Source organism: Carettochelys insculpta, chromosome 27, assembly GCF_033958435.1.
Source record: "Carettochelys insculpta isolate YL-2023 chromosome 27, ASM3395843v1, whole genome shotgun sequence".
Lineage (NCBI taxonomy): Eukaryota > Metazoa > Chordata > Testudines > Carettochelyidae > Carettochelys > Carettochelys insculpta.
The window spans coordinates 2,772,930-2,791,296 of NC_134163.1; the positions used below are offsets into that span (position 1 = coordinate 2,772,930).

General features: G+C 52.9%; 1 protein-coding gene across 7 annotated transcripts in view; it reads right to left on the minus strand.

The window, feature by feature from the left end:
- The window catches only part of SPPL2B (signal peptide peptidase like 2B), a 97,842-nt gene that overhangs the window by 24,721 nt on the left and 54,754 nt on the right, over positions 1-18,367 (minus strand). For all 7 annotated transcript variants that reach the window (XR_012642639.1, XR_012642638.1, XM_074978225.1 and 4 more), the window contains one exon: positions 18,187-18,303. Coding sequence is in view for 5 of the 7 variants with exons in the window: in XM_074978225.1 (XP_074834326.1) it covers positions 18,187-18,303 (117 nt within the window). In the remaining 2 variants the exon portion in view is untranslated. The remainder of the gene's footprint in view (positions 1-18,186; positions 18,304-18,367) is intronic.

Genomic DNA, 18,367 nt, shown 5'->3' on the forward strand with positions numbered 1-18,367 from the left:
TAAGTAACAAAGTAACTGACAATTTGCAAGGTTCAGATGTATGTGTTAATTGGGAACACTTAAAACAAGCTGCACAAAAGTTTGTCTCTATTAAAAAGAATGAACTGTTATCTATGGCAAACTACATTTAGATCAGTCACACCGGGTCTTCCCTTGGCTCTTCTGCATGCTGTGAAAGCTTACATTGTTACAGAGAGCCAAATACTTTTATTTTATGCAATCAAATCACTTGAGTTAATGTTCCAATTGTCTACACAGCCAAGAATAATTTTACATTGGGAAAAAAGCCAGCCATGTGTCCCCAGAGAAATGGCAGACAGCATCACTGCTGGCAGCAAATGTGCGCTGGTTATTTTCTTCTCGCTTTGAGTTCAATCTGCTTCCACTGTAGAAAGAAGCCAAATCTCTTCACACCCCCCACCGCACATTACCGGTTATTACACCAGTATAATGAAAAACGTGATTTCAAATTGATCTAGTTAAACTGTTACAAATCCCGTGTGGCCATTCTTACACGTAAACCCACCTTACACCAATTCCAGCGTATATGGAACCGACTTGGGGACATGGTTACAAGCCACGTTTAAGTTGACTGAAAAAAATGTCTACATAGGGTATATCTACACAGCAAAGAAAATCCTGCAACTGGCCTGTGCTAGCTCCCCTGGGCTCGTGAGGGTCTTTCACTGCTGTGTACATTTCTGGCTAGCCTACATAGCTATGAAACAGACCCGCAGCCCAAACTCAATGAGTCTGAGCTAGCTGACACAGCTCATCTGCAGGTGTCTAGTGGTTGCATAGAAAACACCCACAGAGGTTTGCAGTGCTTTAATTCAATGTCCACTAAACATTTCCAGTCTACTGCATGCCTTTCAGGTGGCTGATATATCTTGGATATCCCAAATTTCATCTTGCTTTAAAATCCCTTGCTTACAAAAATCAGACACACAACTAGAAGAGAGTCTCAGCACACTACGAAAACATAAGAACGGTCAAAATAGGTCGCCCCAAAAGTCCACCTAGCCTAGGTGTTCCTCCAGGGGGCTAGAGCCAGAGCCTTGTCTTCCTGCTGCAGAGAGGGAACCCAAAAGCATCCAGATCAGGCAAGCTGGGGATGAATCTGGCCCATGGGCTCTGCCTGGTGGTGGGAGTGGTGGGGAAGGAATTGTCTCTGCACATTGCCATTCACTCCCCTCGCCCCAGCTGGCGCAAATGGCAGCGCAAGGAAACACTTTCCTGGAAGCTTTCCTCCCGCTGCTCTCACTGGCCAGAATCACAGCCTATGGGAGTGGCAAGGAGTGTGAAGCCACGTGTGCCCCCGGCGAACTGCACCAGGTAAGCACCCCAGCCTCCGCCCAAACCCCACGCCCTTCCTCCCAAGCATATCCACCACCCCCATCTTTCTCCACAGCAGCCCCCTCCCACACACTGAACCCCTAATTTTTTTGCCCCGAGGGGCAGTGGGGGAAATCTACTTGCCTTGGGCCACAGAAGAGTTAATCTGGTCTGGAGAAAGACCTGAACTTCACTCCTCCCTCTCCCACATAGGGCTGGAGCATGAGGGATGTGAGATGTCCCAGTCAGGGACAACGCCAGGGAGACTGGGGATTTGTTCTTTTGCTTCTCACCTTTGTGTGGCCCAGGCTGACTTTTCCATGGGTCTGTGGCTCCTGAATCAAAAAATGTTCCCCATGCCTGATCTACTCCAACATCCTGTCTTTCGACAGTGGCCAATGCCAGGTAACCCAGGCAAATGAACAGAACGAGTGATCACCAAGTGATCGCTCTCATGTCACCCATTCCCAGCTTCAGACAAGTAGAGGCTAGGGACACCATTCTTACTGATCCCGCCTAAAACCCGTCAATGGACCTAACTTCCATGAATTTATTCAGGTCTTTTTTAAAACGCTGCTTAGTCTTGGCTTTCACAGCATCCTCTGGCAAGGAGTTCCACAGGGTGACTGTTGTGTGAAGAAATATTTCCTTTAGTTTGTTTTAAACCTGCTGCCTACTGATAGAAAGGTTACTCACCGTAGTAACGGTGGTTCTTCGAGATGTGTCCCCGTGGGTGCTCCACATTAGGTGTCGGGCTCGCCTGGCGCCGCAGATCGGATCTTCCAAGCAGTTTCTGCCGGACCGCGCATGTGCCGGTGCGCACCGCTCCCTTGCGCGCTCCTGGCCACGTGCACGATCCGGTCCCCGCCAGTTCCTTGACCAACCGCCTCGGATGCTCCTGCAAAACACTAAACAGAGATCCGAAGCGGGGAGGATGGGCGGGTAGTGGAGCACCCACGGGGACACATCTCGAAGAACCACCGTTACTACGGTGAGTAACCTGTCTTTCTTCTTCAAGTGTCCCCGTGGGTGCTCCACATTAGGTGACTACCCAGCAGTAACCCAAGATAGGAGGTGGGTAATCGGATCATGTACAGCTTGTCCCCGAGAGGACCGCTGTCGAGAGCTGGGTATCCTCTTGGAATACCCTGTGAAGGGCGTAGTGCTTTGCGAAGGTGTCATAGGATGACCAGGTCGCCGCTCTGCAAATGTCCTTTAGCGCAACGCCCTTGAAAAAGGCTGTTGATGCCGCCACCGCCCTAGTGGAGTGAGCCCTGGGCAGGGCCAGTAAAGGAGTCTTCTTGAGTTCGTAGCACATTTTTATGCAGGATATGATGTGCTTCAAGATTCTCTGCGAAGAGAGACCTTCTCCTTTCGATTTGGGAGCGAGAGAGACCAGGAGTCTATCCGTTTTCCGGATGGGCTTGGTCCTGTCTATATAGAAGGCCAGCGCCCTCCTCACGTCCAGGAGGTGTAGGCGCGCCTCTTCGTTAGAGTTATGAGGCTTTGGATAAAACGAGGGTCAAACAATAGGTTCGTTAATATGAAACTCTGAAGAAACCTTAGGAACAAAGGCTGGATGCAGCCGTAGAGTCACCGCCTCCTTGGAAAAAACAGTGCAGGGTAGCGTTGCCATAACTGCCGCAAGCTCGCTCACCCTGTGAGCTGACATGATTGCGAGAAGAAAGGTCGTCTTTATCGTAAGGAGGCGGAGGGAAACCGTGGCTAAAGGCTCGAACAGTGGTCCCGTTAGTGCATTAAGCACCAGGTCCAAGTTCCACGAAGGTGGAAGCGGTTTCCGAGGGGGGTATAGGTTTACCAACCCTTTGAGGAACCTGGTAACCATGGGATGGGCGAACACCGTGTGCCCTTCCTCTTTGTGTCTGAACGCCGAAATGGCAGCAAGGTGGACCTTTAACGAGGATAGTGAGAGTCCTCCTCTCTTGAGGTCCAATAAATACTCTAATATTACAGGTATAGGCACCGAAAGGGGGGCTAGCTGTTTGGTAGAACACCATGCCGTGAAGCGAGTCCATTTCTTCTTGTAGGTCTTCCTGGTGGAAGTCCTCCTGCTACTTTCTAGGACTTGTTGCACTTCCTCCGTACATGTGCTCTCTAGGGAGCTGAGCCATGGATTAACCACGCTTGTAGTCGCAGGCCTTGGGGGTGCGGATGCACTATGGACCCCTGGGCTTGCCTGAGCAGATCCGGCGCCACCGGAAGGGGCATCGGTGGACGGTCCGACATGCGCAGGAGTAGGGGGAACCATTGCTGTCGATCCCACGTTGGGACTATCAGGATCATTCGGGCTCCTTCCCTCCTGGCTTTCTGCAAGATTTTGTGGATCAGCACTGTGGGAGGAAAAGCGTAAAGCAAGGGGCTCCTCCAGGAGATCGCGAATGCGTCCCCCAGGGACCCCCATCCCAGTCCTGCCCTGGAGCAGAATCGTGGGCACTTCTTGTTGTGTTGAGTGGCAAACAGGTCTATCTGGGGAAAGCCCCATGCGTGAAAGATCGGTCGTAGCAGATCGGGACAGATCTGCCACTCGTGCGTGAGTGCGAAACGCCTGCTCAGCTGGTCTGCCTTCACATTGTGAGCGCCTGGTAAGTACGAGGCTTTCAAGGTTATATTGTTGGCGATGCACCAGTTCCACAACCGGACTGCTTCCGCACATAAGGCACGGGACCGAGCTCCTCCTTGCCGATTTATATAAAACATGGTGCAGGTATTGTCTGTACTGATCCCGACTACTTTGCCTTGTATATGGTCTCGAAAACGTCTGCAGGCGTTGAACACTGCTCTGAGCTCCAGTATATTTATGTGCAGTGACTGTTCCGTGGAGGACCACAGTCCTTGCGTCACCTCGTCGCCCATGTGTGCTCCCCACCCTATGTGGGAGGCATCTGCAGAAAGAAAAACCGATATTTGTGGTTGGTGGAAGGGTACCCCTGTTAGCATGTTCTTGGGGTTTACCCACCATTGCAGGGATTTGCGCACCTCTGTTGTGGGTGACACCACCCTGTGAACGGTGTGTGCTGCCGGTTTGTATACGCTCGCCAGCCAGTGCTGCATGCTGCGCATGTGTAACCTGGCGTTCTATACTACGAACGTCGCTGCTGCCATGTGGCCCAGCAGCTGTAAGCTGTCAGAACCGGCACCGTAGGGCTGAAGGTGATGACTTGCACGAGGGAGCCGATGGCCCGAAAGCGTGTCTCTGGTAGATACACTCTCGCTGTAATAGAATTTATGCGTGCCCCTATGAACTCTATGTCCTGTGTGGGGTCTATCTTTGATTTTGCCAGATTGATAACCAGACCAAGCGAAGAGAACGTGCCTGTTGTGACGCGTATCATGCGTAGTACCTCTTCCTTCGAGGCCCCTTTGAGTAGGCAGTCGTCCAGATACGGGAATATAAATACCCCCTGTCTGTGCAGGTAGGCTGACACCACTGCCAAGGGCTTGGTGAAGACTCTGGGGGCCGAGGAGAGGCAAACCGTAGGACCTTGTATGGAAAATGTTCTTTGCCTACCATGAACCGGAGGAATCCTCGGTGAGCCGGATGGATAGTTATGTGAAAATACACGTCTTGTAAGTCGAGGGCTGCGAACCAATCTCCATCGTCCAGTGCCGTAAGGATGGAGGCGATTGTGATCATCCAAAAGCGTTGCTTGCACAGGTACCGGTTGAGGCCTCGAAGATCTAAGATGGGCCTCCAGCCTCCTGTCTTTTTCTCCGTGAGGAAGTACCTCGAGTAGAACCCTTTCCCTTGCAGTTGCTCCGGCACTCTTTCCACTGCCCCTATGAGCATGAGATGGTCTACCTCCTGCTTGAGCCTCGCTACGTGGGAGGCCTCCTATAGGTGGGGCCTGGGTGGACGTCGTGGCGGTGGTAGCGACTGGAAGGGGATGGCGTACCCCGTGGCTATGATCTCCAGCACCCATTTGTCTGTGGTGATCCTTTGCCACTGGTCGTAGAATGGTCAGAGGCGATGGTGGAATAACTGCTTTGGATGACCTTGTGCGATGGTAGTGATAGCGCAGCCCTGGATCTGTGTGTCAAACTTGTGGCCTTTGGCCCTGCCCCAAGGACGCCCGGCTCTGTTGGGAACGTTGCCTGGGAGTTCTGTACTGCTGGTGCTGTTGATGTCGCCCTTGCTCGTAACCCCTGTGGTACTGGGGACGCTGTGGCTGGTACTGGTACCGTCTTTGTTGAGGGTAGTACTTTTTCTTTCTGTATGGAGGGGTGTAAATCCCCAGGGTCCTAAGTGTGGCTCTTGAATCTTTACTGGAATGAAGGACCGGGTCAGTTGATTCAGCAAACAGCTTCTGCGTGTCGAAGGGGAGATCGACGATCTTCGCCTGCAGATCCCTCGGTATACCCGAAGTCTGGAGCCAGGACTCCCTTCGCATCACCACTGCCGTAGCTGTGGAGCATGCTGCTGTGTCCGCAACATCCAGGGCGATCTGAACTCCTGTCCTCGAGGCCGCGTAGCCTTCTTGCACGATGGCCTTGAACACCGGTTTTTTGTCCTCTGGAAGTGAGTCCATGAGGGAGGTCAACCTAGTGTAGTTGTCGAAATTGTGGTTCGCTAGATGCGCTGCGTAATTTGCCATTCGCAACAGTAGTGTGGAGGAGGAGTAGACCTTTCTGCCGAACAGCTCTAGCTTCTTGGCATCTTTGTCTGTTCCCCCTGTCTTGAATTGAGATGTCTTTGATCTTTGTTGCGACGACTCTACCACCAAGGAATTTGGTTGTGGGTGGCTGAACAGGAACTCCATGCCCTTCGCCGGCACGAAGTATTTCTTGTCCGCTCTCTTGTGGACAGGTGGAATAGTCGCAGGGGTCTGCCATATCGTAGTGGCGGACTCCAAGATTGCTTCGTCAAGCGGTATTGCTATTTCGGAGGAGGCCGGAGGTCTCAGATTTTTGAGGAGCTTATGGTGTTTCTCTTGCACCTCTGCTGTCTGGATGCCTTGCGTGAAGGCCACCCTTTTAAACAGCTCTTGAAACTGTTTGAGATCGTCCGGAGGATGGACATCCCCCGGGGCTGTAGCCTCGTCCGGGGAGGAGAGAGAGGAAAGAAAGGTTACTCACCGTAGTAACGGTGGTTCTTCGAGATGTGTCCCCGTGGGTGCTCCACATTAGGTGTCGGGCTCGCCCGGCGCCGCAGATCGGATCTTCCAAGCAGTTTCTGCCGGACCGCGCATGCGCCGGTGCGCGCCACTCCCCTGCGCGCTCCCGGCCACGTGTGCGATCCGGTCCCCACCAGTTCCTTGACCAATCGCCTCGGATGCTCCTGCAAAACACTAAACAGAGATCCGAAGCGGGGAGGATGGGCGGGTAGTGGAGCACCCACGGGGACACATCTCGAAGAACCACCGTTACTACGGTGAGTAACCTTTCTTTCTTCTTCGAGTGTCCCCGTGGGTGCTCCACATTAGGTGACTACCCAGCAGTAACCCAAGATAGGAGGTGGGTAATCGGAGTATGTGCAGCTTGTCCCCGAGAGGACCGCTGTCGAGAGACGGGTATCCTCCTGGAATACCCTGTGAAGGGCGTAATGTTTGGCGAAGGTGTCACAGGATGACCAGGTCGCCACTCTGCAAATGTCTTTTAGCGCAACGCCCTTGAAAAAGGGCTGTTGATGCTGCCACCGCCCTAGTGGAATGAGTTCTGGGCATGGCCAGGAAAGGAGTCTTTTTGAGTTTGTAGCACTTTTTAATGCAAGATACGATGTGCTTCGAGATTCTCTGCGAAGAGAGACATTCTCCTTTTGATTTGGGAGCGATAGAGACTAGGAGTCTATCCATTCTCTGGAAGGACTTGGCCCTGTCCATATAGAAAGCTAGCGCCTCCTCACGTCCAGGAGGCGTAGGCGCGCCTCTTTGTCAGAGTTATGAGGCTTTGGATAAAACGAGGGTAAACAATAGGTTCGTTAGTATGAAGCTCAGAAGAAACTTTAGGAACAAAGGCTGGATGCAGCCGTATGGTTACCGCCTCCTTGGAAAAAACAGCGCAGGGTGGCGTTGCCATAACTGCCGCAAGCTCGCTCACCCTGCGAGCTGACGTGATTGCGAGAAGAGAGGTCGTCTTTATCATAAGGAGGCAGAGGGAAACCGTGGCCAAAGGCTCGAACGGTGGTCCCCTTTTCACATTAAGCCCCAGGTCCAAGTTCCACGAAGGTGGAAGCGGTTTCCGAGGGGGGGGGTATAGGTTTACCAGCCCTTTAAGGAACCTGGTAACCATGGGATGGGCGAACACCGTGTGCCCTGTCTCTCTGTGTGTGAATGCCAAAAAGGCGGCAAGGTGGACCTTAAACGAGGATAGCGAGAGTCCTCCTCTCTTGAGGTCCAGTAAATACTCTAATATCACAGCCATAGGCACCGAAAGGGGGGCTAGCTGTTTGGTAGAACACCATGCCGTGAAGCGAGTCCATTTCTGCTTGTAGGTCTTCCTGGTGGAAGTCCTCCTGCTACTTTCTAGGACTTGCTGCACTTCCTCTGTACATGTGCTCTCTAGGGAGCTGAGCCATGGATTAACCACGTTTGTAGTCGCAGGCCTTGGGGGTGCGGATGCACTATGGACCCCTGGGCTTGCCTGAGCAGATCCGGCGCCACCGGAAGGGGCATCGGTGGCCGGTCCGACATGCGCAGGAGTAGGGGGAACCATTGCTGTCGATCCCACGTTGGGACTATCGGGATCATTCAGGCTCCTTCCCTCCTGGCTTTCTGCAACACCTTGTGGATGAGCACTGTGGGAGGGAAAGCGTAAAGCAGGGGGCCCCTCCAAGAGATCGCGAAGGCGTCCCTCAGGGACCCCCGTCCCAGTCCTGCCCTGGAGCAGAATCGTGGGCACTTCTTGTTGTGCTGAGTAGCAAACAGGTCTATCTGGGGAAAAACCCCATGTGTGAAAAATCGGTTGCAGCAGATCGGGACGGATCTGCCACTCGTGCGTGAGTGCGAAACGCCTGCTCAGCTGGTCTGCCTGCACATTGTGAGCGCCTGGGAAGTACGAGGCTTCCAGGGTTATATTGTTGGCGACGCAGCAGTTTCACGACCGGACTGCTTCTGCACATAAGGCACGGGACCGAGCTCCTCCTTGCCGATTCATATAAAACATGGTGGAGGTATTGTCTATACTGATCCCGACTACTTTGCCTTTTATATGGTCTCGAAAGTGTCTGCAGGCGTTGAACACTGCTCTGAGCTCCAGTATATTTGTGTGCAGTGACTGCTCCGTGGAGGACCACAGCCCTTGCGTCACCTCTTCGCCCATGTGTGCTCCCCACCCTATGAGGGAGGCGTCTGTAGTAAGAAAAACCAATATGTGTGGTTGGTGGAAGGGTACCCCTGTTAGCAGGTTCTCGGGGTTTACCCACCATTGCAGGGATTTGCACACCTCTGTTGTGGGCGACGCCACCCTGTGAACAGTGTGTGCTGCCGGGTTGTATACGCTCGCCAGCCAGTGCTGCATGCTGCGCATGTGTAACCTGGCGTTCTGTTGTACAAACGCCGCTGCTGCCATGTGGCCCAGCAGCTGTAAGCACGTCAGAACCAGCACCGTAGGGCTGAAGGTGAAGACTTGCACGAGGGAGCCAACGGCCCGAAAGGGAGTCTCTGGTAGATACGCCCTCACTGTAATAGAATTTATGCGTGCCCCTACGAACTCTATGTCCTGCGTGGGGTCTATCTTTGATTTTGTCAGATTGATAACCAGGCCGAGCGAGAGAACGTGCCTGTTGTGACGCATATTATGCGTAGTACCTCCTCCTTCGAGGCCCCTTTGAGTAGGCAGTCATCCGGATACTGGAATATAAATACCCCCTGTCTGTGCAGGTAGGCTGACACCACTGCCAAGGGCTTGGTGAAGACTCTGGGGGCCGAGGAGAGGCCAAACGGTAGGACCTTGTATGGAAAACGTTCTTTGCCTACCATGAGAAACCAGAGGAATCGTAGGTGAGCCGGATGAATAGTTATGTGAAAATACGCGTCTTATAAGTCGAGGGCTGCGAACCAATCTCCATCGTATAGTGCCGTAAGGATGGAGGCGATTGTGATCATCCGAAAGCGTTGCTTGCGCAGGTACCGGTTGAGGCCTCGAAAATCTAAGATGGACCTCCCACCTCCTGTCTTTTTCCCCGTGAGGAAGTACCTGGAGTAGAACCCTCTCCCTTGCAGTTGCTCCGGCACTCTTTCCACTGCCCCTATGAGCATGAGATGGTCTACCTCCTGCTTGAGCCTCGCCACGTGGGAGGCCTCCTGGAGGTGGGGCCTGGGTGGAGGTCATGGCGGTGGTAGCGACTGGAAGGGGATGGCGTACCCCGTGGCTATGATCTCCAGCACCCATTTGTCTGTGGTGATCCTTCGTCACTGGTTATAGAATGGTCGGAGGCGATGGTGGAATAACCGCTTCGGATGACCTTGCGACGGTAGTGATGGCGCAGCCCTGGATCTGTGTGTCAAACTTGTGGCCTTTGGCCCTGCCCCGAGGACGCACGGCTGTGTTGGGAACGACGCCTGGGAGTTCTGTACTGCTGGTGCTGTTGATGTCGCCCTTGCTCGTAACCCCTGTGGTACTGGGGACGCTATTGCTGAGTCCGCAACATCCAGGGCGATCTGAACTCCCGTCCTCGAGGCCGCGTAGCCTTCTTGCATGATGGCCTTGAGCACTGGTTTCTTGCCCTCTGGAAGCGAGTCCATGAGGGAGGTTAACCTAATGTGGTTATCGAAATTATGGTTCGCTAGATGCGCTGCGTAATTTGCCATTCGCAACAGTAGAGTGGAGGAGGAGTAGACCTTTCTGCCCAACAGCTCTAGCTTTTTGGCATGTTTGTCTGTTCCCCCACATTGCGACGACTCCACCACCAAGGAATTTGGTTGTGGGTGGCTGAACAGGAACTCCGTGCCCTTTGTCGGCACGAAGTTTTTTTTTTTTTTTTTTTTTTTTTTTTTTTTCCGCTCTCTTGTGGACAGGCGGAATAGTCGCAGGAGTCTGCCATATCATAGTGGCAGACTCCAAGATTGCGTCATTAAGCGGTATTGCTATTTTGGAGGAGGCCGGAGGTCTCAGATTTTTGAGGAGCTTATGGTGTTTCTCTTGCACCTTAGCTGTCTGGATGCCTTGCGTGAAGGCCACCCTCGTAAAACAGCTCTTGGAACTGTTTGAGATCGTCCGGAGGATGGACGTCCCCCGGGGCCGTAGCCTCATCCGGGGAGGAGAGCGAGGAACCACTGGGATACGTCTCTGTGGACCCTTCCGGTTCCTGCTGGTGATGGTACACCCTCTCACTAGAAGTTTGCGAGGGAAAATCTCGGGGTTCCATAACCAGACCCCCCTGAGATGCTTGAGTCTCTGTCCCCGGTCGCAATTGCCCTCGGGGGTACGAGATTGTTTGTGGGGATCTTTCCCTGGTAGATAGCCGATGGTGTCTATGCCCCGCGTGGTAGGGGCGACCATGGCAGTATAGGCACTGTTCTTGGGAAGGTGACCTAGACCACTCCCTTGGTGCATACCCTCTGCGTCTGGGGGAGGCTGGAGAGAGTGATTTTGCATAATAGTCCAGCGGTTCAAACCCCAGGAAGGGTGAAGGTGGTCCCAGCCAGGGTGAGGCTGGTTGCAAAAAAATGGAGAAGGGGGCTCCGGGTAGGCTAGGGGGGACCCCTGCCTTCTGGTTGGAGTCTGTAACATAAGCGGAGGGCTGTGAGAAAGCAACTCCACAGCCCTGTGCGGAGAGGGGCTGCAATGCCTCCTCTTGTGTGCAGCCTTCCCCCTCCCTTGAGGAGGTAACTCTGCCCCCTGACGTACAGGGGATTCCAGCCCCGTGCGCACCGAGCTCGGCACGCTGGAGGGCGGTGCGGCAGGTGCGGTGTGCTCCGGTGCCTGCAGGCTGCGTGCCTGCGCGCTCTGCACCGCCGGTTCCCCGGGGGTCGGTGCCGCCGGTACCGGCGCTTGTTTAGCCGCCGCCCTGCCTGCGGTGCGGGGCGGCTGGCTGATTATCGGAGGCTGAGCCGCTTCCACGTGGCTCTCCGTGCCGCCGCCGATCAGCTGTTGCTGCGGCTGGGGGCTGCTCGCTCCTCCCGTCCCGCTCGCTATTGTTGCCGGCAGGGATCGGGCTGGGGAGGCTTTCCTCCGTTTTTGGCAGCTTTCCTTTTATGGGCCCCGCAGGGTCCCTCCTGCTGCGGCTGCTCCGGCACGTCTGGCTGGAGGGCCTTATGAAAAGCAGTTTTAAGCCGCTGCCCTGCCTGCGGTGCAGGGCGGCTGGCTGATCATCGGAGGCTGAGCCGCTTCCACGTGGCTCTCCCTGCCGCCGCCGATCAGCTGTTGCTGCGGCTGGGGGCTGTGCGCTCCTCCTGTCCCGCTCGCTGTTGCTGCCGCCAGGGATCGGGCTGGGGAGACTTTCCTCCGTTTCTGCGCTGATGGAGTGAGGGAGGCAGCTTTCCTTTTATGGGCCCCGGAGGGTCTCTCCTGCTGCGGCCGCTCCGGCACGTCTGGCTGGAGGGCCTTATCCAAAGCAGCATTTTAAGCCGCATCTCCCTGTCTCTCCTTAATCGCCTCTCGGCAGGACTCACATTTTTTAAAGCCTGAAGAGGACATTGTTGGTGAGTCTTTGAGTTGTATTAAGCGGGTACTTAGCACCTTCTTTGTGCTGTTTTCCCCGTCCGATGGCCTGCCTCAGCAGGAGGGCTGATGGCCGTAGCTCCAGCGCTTGTTACTGGGACTGGCTGAAGCTGTCCCGCTCGTAGTTTGTTTGTTGTTGTTCGTTCTCTTTTTTTTTTTTTTTTTTTTGCAAAATAACAACCGGCTAACTCATAGTAGCCTAAGTATCTGAAAAAACCTTTGAAAGAAAAACAGATAAAGTCGTTGAATACGCTATTTGGCCTTAGCCTAGTCGGATTCCGTCTGCAGCCGACGGCGGTTAAGAGGAACTGGCGGGGACCGGATCGCGCACGTGGCCGGGAGCGCGAGGGGGAGTGGCGCGCACCGGCGCATGCGCGGTCCGGCAGAAACTGCTTGGAAGATCCGATCTGCTGCGCCGGGCGAGCCCAACACCTAATGTGGAGCACCCACGGGGACACTCGAAGAAGAACCACTAGGATACGCCTCTCTGGACCCTTCCAGTTCCTGTTGGCGATGGTACATCCGCTCGCTGGAAGCTTGCGAGGGAAAAATCTCGGGGTTCCATAACCAGTTCCCCCTGAGATACTTGAGTCTCTGTCCCCGGTCGCGATTGCCCTCAGGGATACGGGACCGTCTGTGGGGATCTTTCCCTGGTAGAATGCCGGTGGTGTCTATGCCCCGCGTGATAGGGGCGACCATGGCAGCATGGGCACTGTTCTTGGGAAGGTGACCTGGACCACTCCCTTGGTGCGTACCCCCTGCGTCTGGGGGAGCGAGATCGTCGAGAGACATGGGACACTGGAGAGAGTGATTTGTGATAGTACTCCAGCGGCTCAAACCCAAAGAAGGGTGAGGGTGGTCCCAGCCAGGGCGAGGCTGGTTGTAAAAATGGAAACGGGGGCTCTGGGTAGGCTAGGGGGGACCCCTGCCTTCTAGTTGGAGTCCGCAGCATGAGCGGAGGGCTGAGAGAAAGCAACTCTGCAGCCCTGTCTGGAGAGGGGCTGCGGTGCCTTGTTTTCTGTGCAGCCTTCCCCCTCCCTTGAGGGGGTGGCTCCGCCCCCTGACGTGCAGGGGATCTCGGCCCCGTCCGCACCGCGCTCGGCACGCTCTTGGGCGGTGCCGCGCGGGCAGTGTCCTCCGGTGCCTGCAGGCTGCGTGCCTGCGCGCTCTGCACCGCCGGTTCCCGGGGGTTGGTGCCACTGCCTGCGGTGCCGCTGGTACCGCCGCTTGTTTAGCCGCCACCCTGCCTGTGGTGCGGGGCGGCTGTTTGATCATCGGAGGCTGAGCTGCCTCCACATGGCTCTCCGTGCCACCGCCGATCAGCTGTTGCTGCGGCTGGGGGCTGTGCGCTCCTCCCGTCCCGCTCGCTGTCGCTGCCAGCAGGGATCGGGCTGGGGAGACTTTCCTCCATTTTTGCGCTGATGGGGTGAAGGAGGCAGCTTTCCTTTCATGGGCCCGGAGGGTCCCTCCTGCTGCGGCCGCTCCGGCACGTCTGGCTGGAGGGCCTTGTCGAAGAGCAGCATTTTAAGCCGCATCTCCCTGTCCTTCCTTGCTCGGGCTGTTAATTTTGCACAGAAGGAGCATTTCTGCGTGACATGGGACTCCCAAGGCACCTTATACAGTGACTGTGCCCATCAGACACTGGCATTGCCTCTCGGCAAGACTCACATTTCTTGAATCCTGAAGAGGACATTGTTGGTGAGTCTTTTAGTTGTTAATGGGGTACCTAGCATCTTCTCTGTGCTGTTTTCCCCCTCTCGGATAGCCTGCCGCGGCAGGAGGGCTAATGGCCCTAGGCTCCTGGCCTCCGGTGCTCCGCTTGTTACTAGGACTGGACTGAATTCCGTCCCGCTTGTTGTTTCTTGTTCTTTTTTTTTTTTTTGAAAATAACAACTGGCTAACTTAACAATAGACTAAGAACTTGAAAACTTTAAAGAAAACAGCTAAAAACCATTGAATACGTTAACTTAGCCGTAGCCTAGTCGGATTCCGTCTGCAGCCGACGGCGGTTAAGAGGAACTGACGGGGACCAGATCGCGCACGTGGCCAGGAGCGCACAAGGGAGAGGCGCGCACCGGCGCATGCGCGGTCCGGCAGAAACTGCTTGGAAGATCCGATCTGCGGCGCCGGGCGAGCCCGACACCTAATGTGGAGCACCCACGGGGACACTCGAAGAAGAATTCATTTTCAACCTCTAGTTCCTGTGTTATGAGAAGGTGTAAATAACATGCCCTTATTTACCTTCTCAACACCAGTTATGATTTTATAGACCTCCATCACATCCTCTCTCAGACATCTCTTTTCCAAGCTTAAAAGTCCCAGGCTTATTAGTCTCTCCTTACATGGAAGCTCTTCTACACCCGCAATCACTTTCGTTGCCCTTTTCTGAACATTTTCCAATGCCAATATACAGTACACTCTCTTTCAACGGGTATTCAATTAACCGGTGCTCTCAAATAGCTGGCACTGCCACCAGGTGCTATTCCCGGCACCTTCATTTCCTCTTCCAGGGGAGCTGTGCTGCTGTCATGCGGCAAAGGCCTCCCGTCCTGCCTGAGCCAGTGATGCTGTTTCCCCATCTTAAGCAGGGACAGGCAGTGGGACACAGGTGGGAGCCAAGATGCCATTTTTCCCTGGGCCAGGGCTGCGGAGGCTACAGGGCTGCTCAGTAACTGCCGCCAGTGGGCAGGGGAGGTGCAGAAGGGGAGAATACTCTCCCTATCACGTGCCAGCTTCCCTTTCCCCCTGTGCAGCAGCACAGACTGGGGCCTGAGCCACTGAACCCCTGTGAGAGGGCGGCAAGACAGGTGGCCAGAGCGTGGGGAGCCATCCCACCCTCCTCCACCTACCCAGCAGCACAGGACAGTAGCTGAGCTGCTGAGAGCTGCTCATCTCCAGTGGAAAGTGTGGCAGGACAGGTGGCTGGAGCACAGGGAGGCAGCACAGGCCATGGCCTGAGCTGTTAAGAGCAGCTTAACTCCAGTGGGAGTGCAGTAGGATGGGTGGCCAGAGCACAGGGAAGCAGCATGGGCTGGCACCTGAGCTGCTGGGATCACAGAGCAGGCTACACAGGTGGAGGCTGTGCTCCAGGAGCCAGGCTGCCAAGCATTTGGGGAGGGGAGTGCTGCTATAGTGCAGACCCCAGGCAGCGAAGGGATCCTCTCTGTTATCCATAATAGCTGAATATCTGGAAACCTCCTGGGCGCAAGACAGCTGGATATGGAAGTTTATGAGATGGGGTGACCACATCTGCACACAGTATTTAAGAAATGGAAATGCCATGAATTGATATAGGCAATGCTGAATCTTCCTTGTCAGTGCTGGAATGGCCACCAGAATCAGCCAGTGTCCCGCCATGCAGTATTGGGAGCTGTGGAGTTGAACCACGCTTTGTCTGCATCAGAGCAGAAGAGGTATCTGTGTCCAAGCTCCTAGAATAGGATGGAGCCTTAGATTTGTTCGATGATCCTGCCACATCAGTACTGGTTGAGTTTTGGGAGGAACTTACATGGGCCCGCAAAATCTCAGAAGACATTTGTAGACAAGGGGTGAACCTGTGCTTTGAGGAAGCATTGATCCAGATCTTCCTCTTGGGATTATCACACCCTGTGGCTTGTCTGTTGATGAACTCCTCATTTTCAGAGCCAAAGCAGGAGTGGCTGGAGCTGTGACTTCGAGGTAGAGAGCCCACATTCATGCTCTTAGGTTCTGAAGGCTGTTATTTAGACAAGCCTAGAGAAATGGCATTGGTAGCTGAACTCAGATTTACTCATTAAGTTAATCATACAATCCCAGGGCTGGAAGGGACCTCAGGAGGCCATCAAGTCCAGTCCCCTGCCCAAAGCAGGACCAATCTCAACTAAATCATCCCAGGTAGGACTTTGTCAAGCCAGGACTTAAAAACCTCTAGGGATGGAGATTCCACCACCTCCCTAGGTAATCAATTCCAGTGCCTCACCATCCTCCTAGTGAAACAGTTTTTCCTAATAGCTAACCTATAAACCCCTGCCCTCCACTGAAATTTGAGATCACTACTCGTTGTTCCACTGAGAACAACCTCTCTCCATCCTCCCTGGAATCTCCCTTTTAGTTAAAAGCTACTATCAAATCCCCCTCTGCTGCAGACTAAACAAGCCCAAATCCCTCAGCCTCTCCCCATAGGTCATGTGCTCCAGCCTCCTAACCATTTTTGTTGCCCTCCGCTGGACTGTCCCCAATGCATCCACATCCTTTCTATAATGGGGGACCTAGAATTGGATGCAGTACTCCAGATGTGGCCTTACCGGTGCTGAATAAAGGGGAATAATCATTTCTCTAGATCTACTGGAAATTATCATCCTAATGTACCCCAATATGCCACTAGCCTTCTTGGTTACAAGGGCACACTGTTAACTTGGCATACTTCTGTCTCAAGTGCAGGATTCTGCACTTAACCTTGTTGAACATTAAATTTATTTTGGCCCAAACTTTCGATTTGTCTAAGTCTCTCTGGACCTACCCTCCAGTGTATCTATCTCTCCCCCTAGCTTAGTGTCATCCCCAAACTCGCAGAGGGTGCAACCCATCCCATCATCTAGGTCATTAATAAAGATGGACTTAAACTGAAGCAAAGAAGGTTTAGGTTGGACACTAGGAAAAATTTTGTAACTGTCAGAGTGGTTAAGGACGGGAAAAAATTGCCTAGGGTGGCTGTAGATTCTCCATCACTGGAGAAATTTAAGAACAAGTTAGACAAATATCTAACAAGGACGATATCTAGCTGTTGATCATTACTCACTGAGCCTGACAATGTAGCCAGTGGAAAATCTGTAGGTGCGATTCCTTGTCCTTTCTGGGTCTGGACTTAAAGATTCTGCAGAATGCACATTTATCGGGAACATGCAATTCCCCCAGAGAGTAAATGCACTTTAAATCTGCCTCACTAATTGTACTCCTCTTTTGAATGAGGAGCCATGCTTAAACCCAGAAGGCAGAAAGGCCATTTCAAGTCAGAGATCTAATTCTAAGATATGTAACTGTAAACTGAGAATTTAGGGGCGGCAACAGGTAACCAGCGTCTATAAAACACGAACTATTCTTAAACTAAACAAAGCAACAGAAATGTAGCACTTTAAAGACTAACAAAGAAGTGCTACATATCTGCTGCATTGTTTTGTTGGAGAACAGACTAACACAGCTACCTCTCTGTTACTACTCTAAAACTACAAATAGAAAGAAGAAAGTTGTGGTGTATGAGGACTTGCAACCCACTGTGGGACTGTTTTTTCATACCGTTTCTGTGCTGCCCTCACTCACTCGCTCCTACCCATGCCTGCATTGTTTCTTGCCTTTTTATGCTATTCCCACTTGTAAAAGATTCCGCAAATCCAGCAAGGGATACAGATTACCCCATGCTACTTAAAAAAATTCTCTCAAGTCAGTTTATATATTATATACATAAAAATAGAATTCACACAACTTCTAAATGCAAAACTGAAGACAGATACGGTGTTTTCCCATGGTACTACAGTCTGATTTTTTTGCTCACCCAATCCCGCCAGCAAAATAATATATTTTACTCGCTCCCACTATTCTGGCAGAATGTCCCGTGGTACCTGCAGGATTCCAGTCTGAGTGCAGAGCTCTACTATACAGATGTTGCTTGCGAAAGGCTGAGTTTGGATGCCTGAGGCACATGGGCAGCATTAATAGATCTTGCAAACAGACAACAACTCAAAAGAGAAAAAGTAATTAAACTAGCTCTACCAAATGAATAATGGTTTTAATGAGAGCCCAGATGAACCATTCCCAACAAACACCTGGAGCCACATGTCCATTTCATGGGCCATTCCTATATCCCTGTCCAGCCCTGAAGCTGGAGGGGGAAGAGTCCACCCAGCAGTGGAACTCATTGCCTGATTTCCATTCCCATTTCGGAAAGAGAAAAGTATGACCATCTGGGAGCCCAGTGGCAGCAAAATATGCTGTGCCTATGAAAACTTGGGCTTAGTAGGAAGCACAGCTTTAAGAACCAGGGTCAGTGGGCTCGGAACTCAATGCAGAAAGTAACCAGGGTCCTGGAAGCTCTGATTGACAACTTCTAGATGCCTAAATTCTGAAGCCCCTCCTCCTTTCTTTAATCCTGGGGCATTATCAACACAGGCTTTTGAGGGGATCTGTTAACTTGCTCTCTTGCATTACACAATGTATTCAGTAGTACAGTAGCTCAGTGTGGAAAGTAAAGCCTGGACTTACTGATCTTCATTTCTGAAGACTCCCCAGATCACACTAACAGAGATACAAAATACAGCCAGAAGCAACATCCGGACCTGCGGACGCTTGTGAAAATATGGCAAGTTGTTGTCAGGGATTCTGAAAATGAAGAACACACCACATAAACACTAAGAGTCAATGGAATATCAAGGGCATGTTAGGT